The 955-nt window shown below is 32.4% G+C and overlaps 1 protein-coding gene across 5 annotated transcripts in view; it reads right to left on the bottom strand.

Moving 5' to 3' along the window:
- Positions 1–955, bottom strand: part of DYRK3 (dual-specificity tyrosine-(Y)-phosphorylation regulated kinase 3) — a 16,573-nt gene that overhangs the window by 10,766 nt on the left and 4,852 nt on the right. For all 5 annotated transcript variants that reach the window (XM_012001123.1, XM_012001117.1, XM_012001139.1 and 2 more), the window contains one exon: positions 450–561. In XM_012001123.1, coding sequence (XP_011856513.1) covers positions 450–561 — 112 coding nt within the window. The remainder of the gene's footprint in view (positions 1–449; positions 562–955) is intronic.

The raw sequence follows: 955 nt of genomic DNA, 5'->3' as shown, positions 1-955 counted from the left end.
CCATCTATCTATAAAATGGTTCTCTTTAGCATACTAATAAACGAAGACTACATTTCCATCGTGCAGGGGAAAAAAAAACCCTGCAGATCTATGAATTCCAAGATGTTTTCTGTTTCTTATTTTTGTTAAAAGGAGCCTTTGTAATACTAGGTGTATATCATCCTATACAAAAATAAGCATTACCTACATAAAAGTAGCATATTATTTTTTTTCTAGTGCTATATATTTATCCCAGTGGAAACTGAAATAAAAAGGTGAGCTTCAAATTGAAATCATTCTGAAAAGCTAAATTTGGACCACAGACATTGTTATTTCAAAGTCAAGAGGAATCAAAAAGAAACAAAAAAAAAGTGTGATAGTTAGTGATACATAAGTGTACCTTGAGCATTAAGTAGCACTTCCTCCTTTCCAAAACAATTCATATACAAAGAATTACTTCTTTTACTTACATTTAGTCTTCTGGGTGGAGGTGGTTCAGAAGGATTGCAGAGCACATTTGAACAGGGGGGACATTTGGTTTCATCTATCATCATGAAGGTATCATAGACACCATCCCCCAACCTAGTTGAAAGGATTACAGATAAAATCTGTCAGTAACTGAAGAATATAAAATCCTGTCTCTTAACTGCTTCATATCTGCTACAAGGAACAGTAATAGAAATAAAAGTCTACACTACATTTTGGCACTGAATATAAACAACTGGGGTATTTGGAAGAGGAACAGAGGAAATCCAACTTTTGTTTTTCAAGGACAGAATTTCTAGGTTTTTATTTTAAAATAGTTGAAAGAAGTCTCTCTGAATGTTGTTAAAAATAATAAGGACTATCAGGAGGATCTCATAATAACTTACTACTTGAAAATAAAGTCTAGTTTGAATCTGAAGTTCATAGAGAAAAAAAAAGACCAGAAAAAACTAACAGAGGTAATAGTTTTTCAAAGTCAGAGACTTGGATT

The sequence above is a fragment of the Mandrillus leucophaeus genome, unplaced genomic scaffold (assembly GCF_000951045.1).
Source record: "Mandrillus leucophaeus isolate KB7577 unplaced genomic scaffold, Mleu.le_1.0 Scaffold1174, whole genome shotgun sequence".
Classification (NCBI taxonomy): domain Eukaryota; kingdom Metazoa; phylum Chordata; class Mammalia; order Primates; family Cercopithecidae; genus Mandrillus; species Mandrillus leucophaeus.
This window is presented reverse-complemented; position numbering and strand designations above follow the sequence as displayed.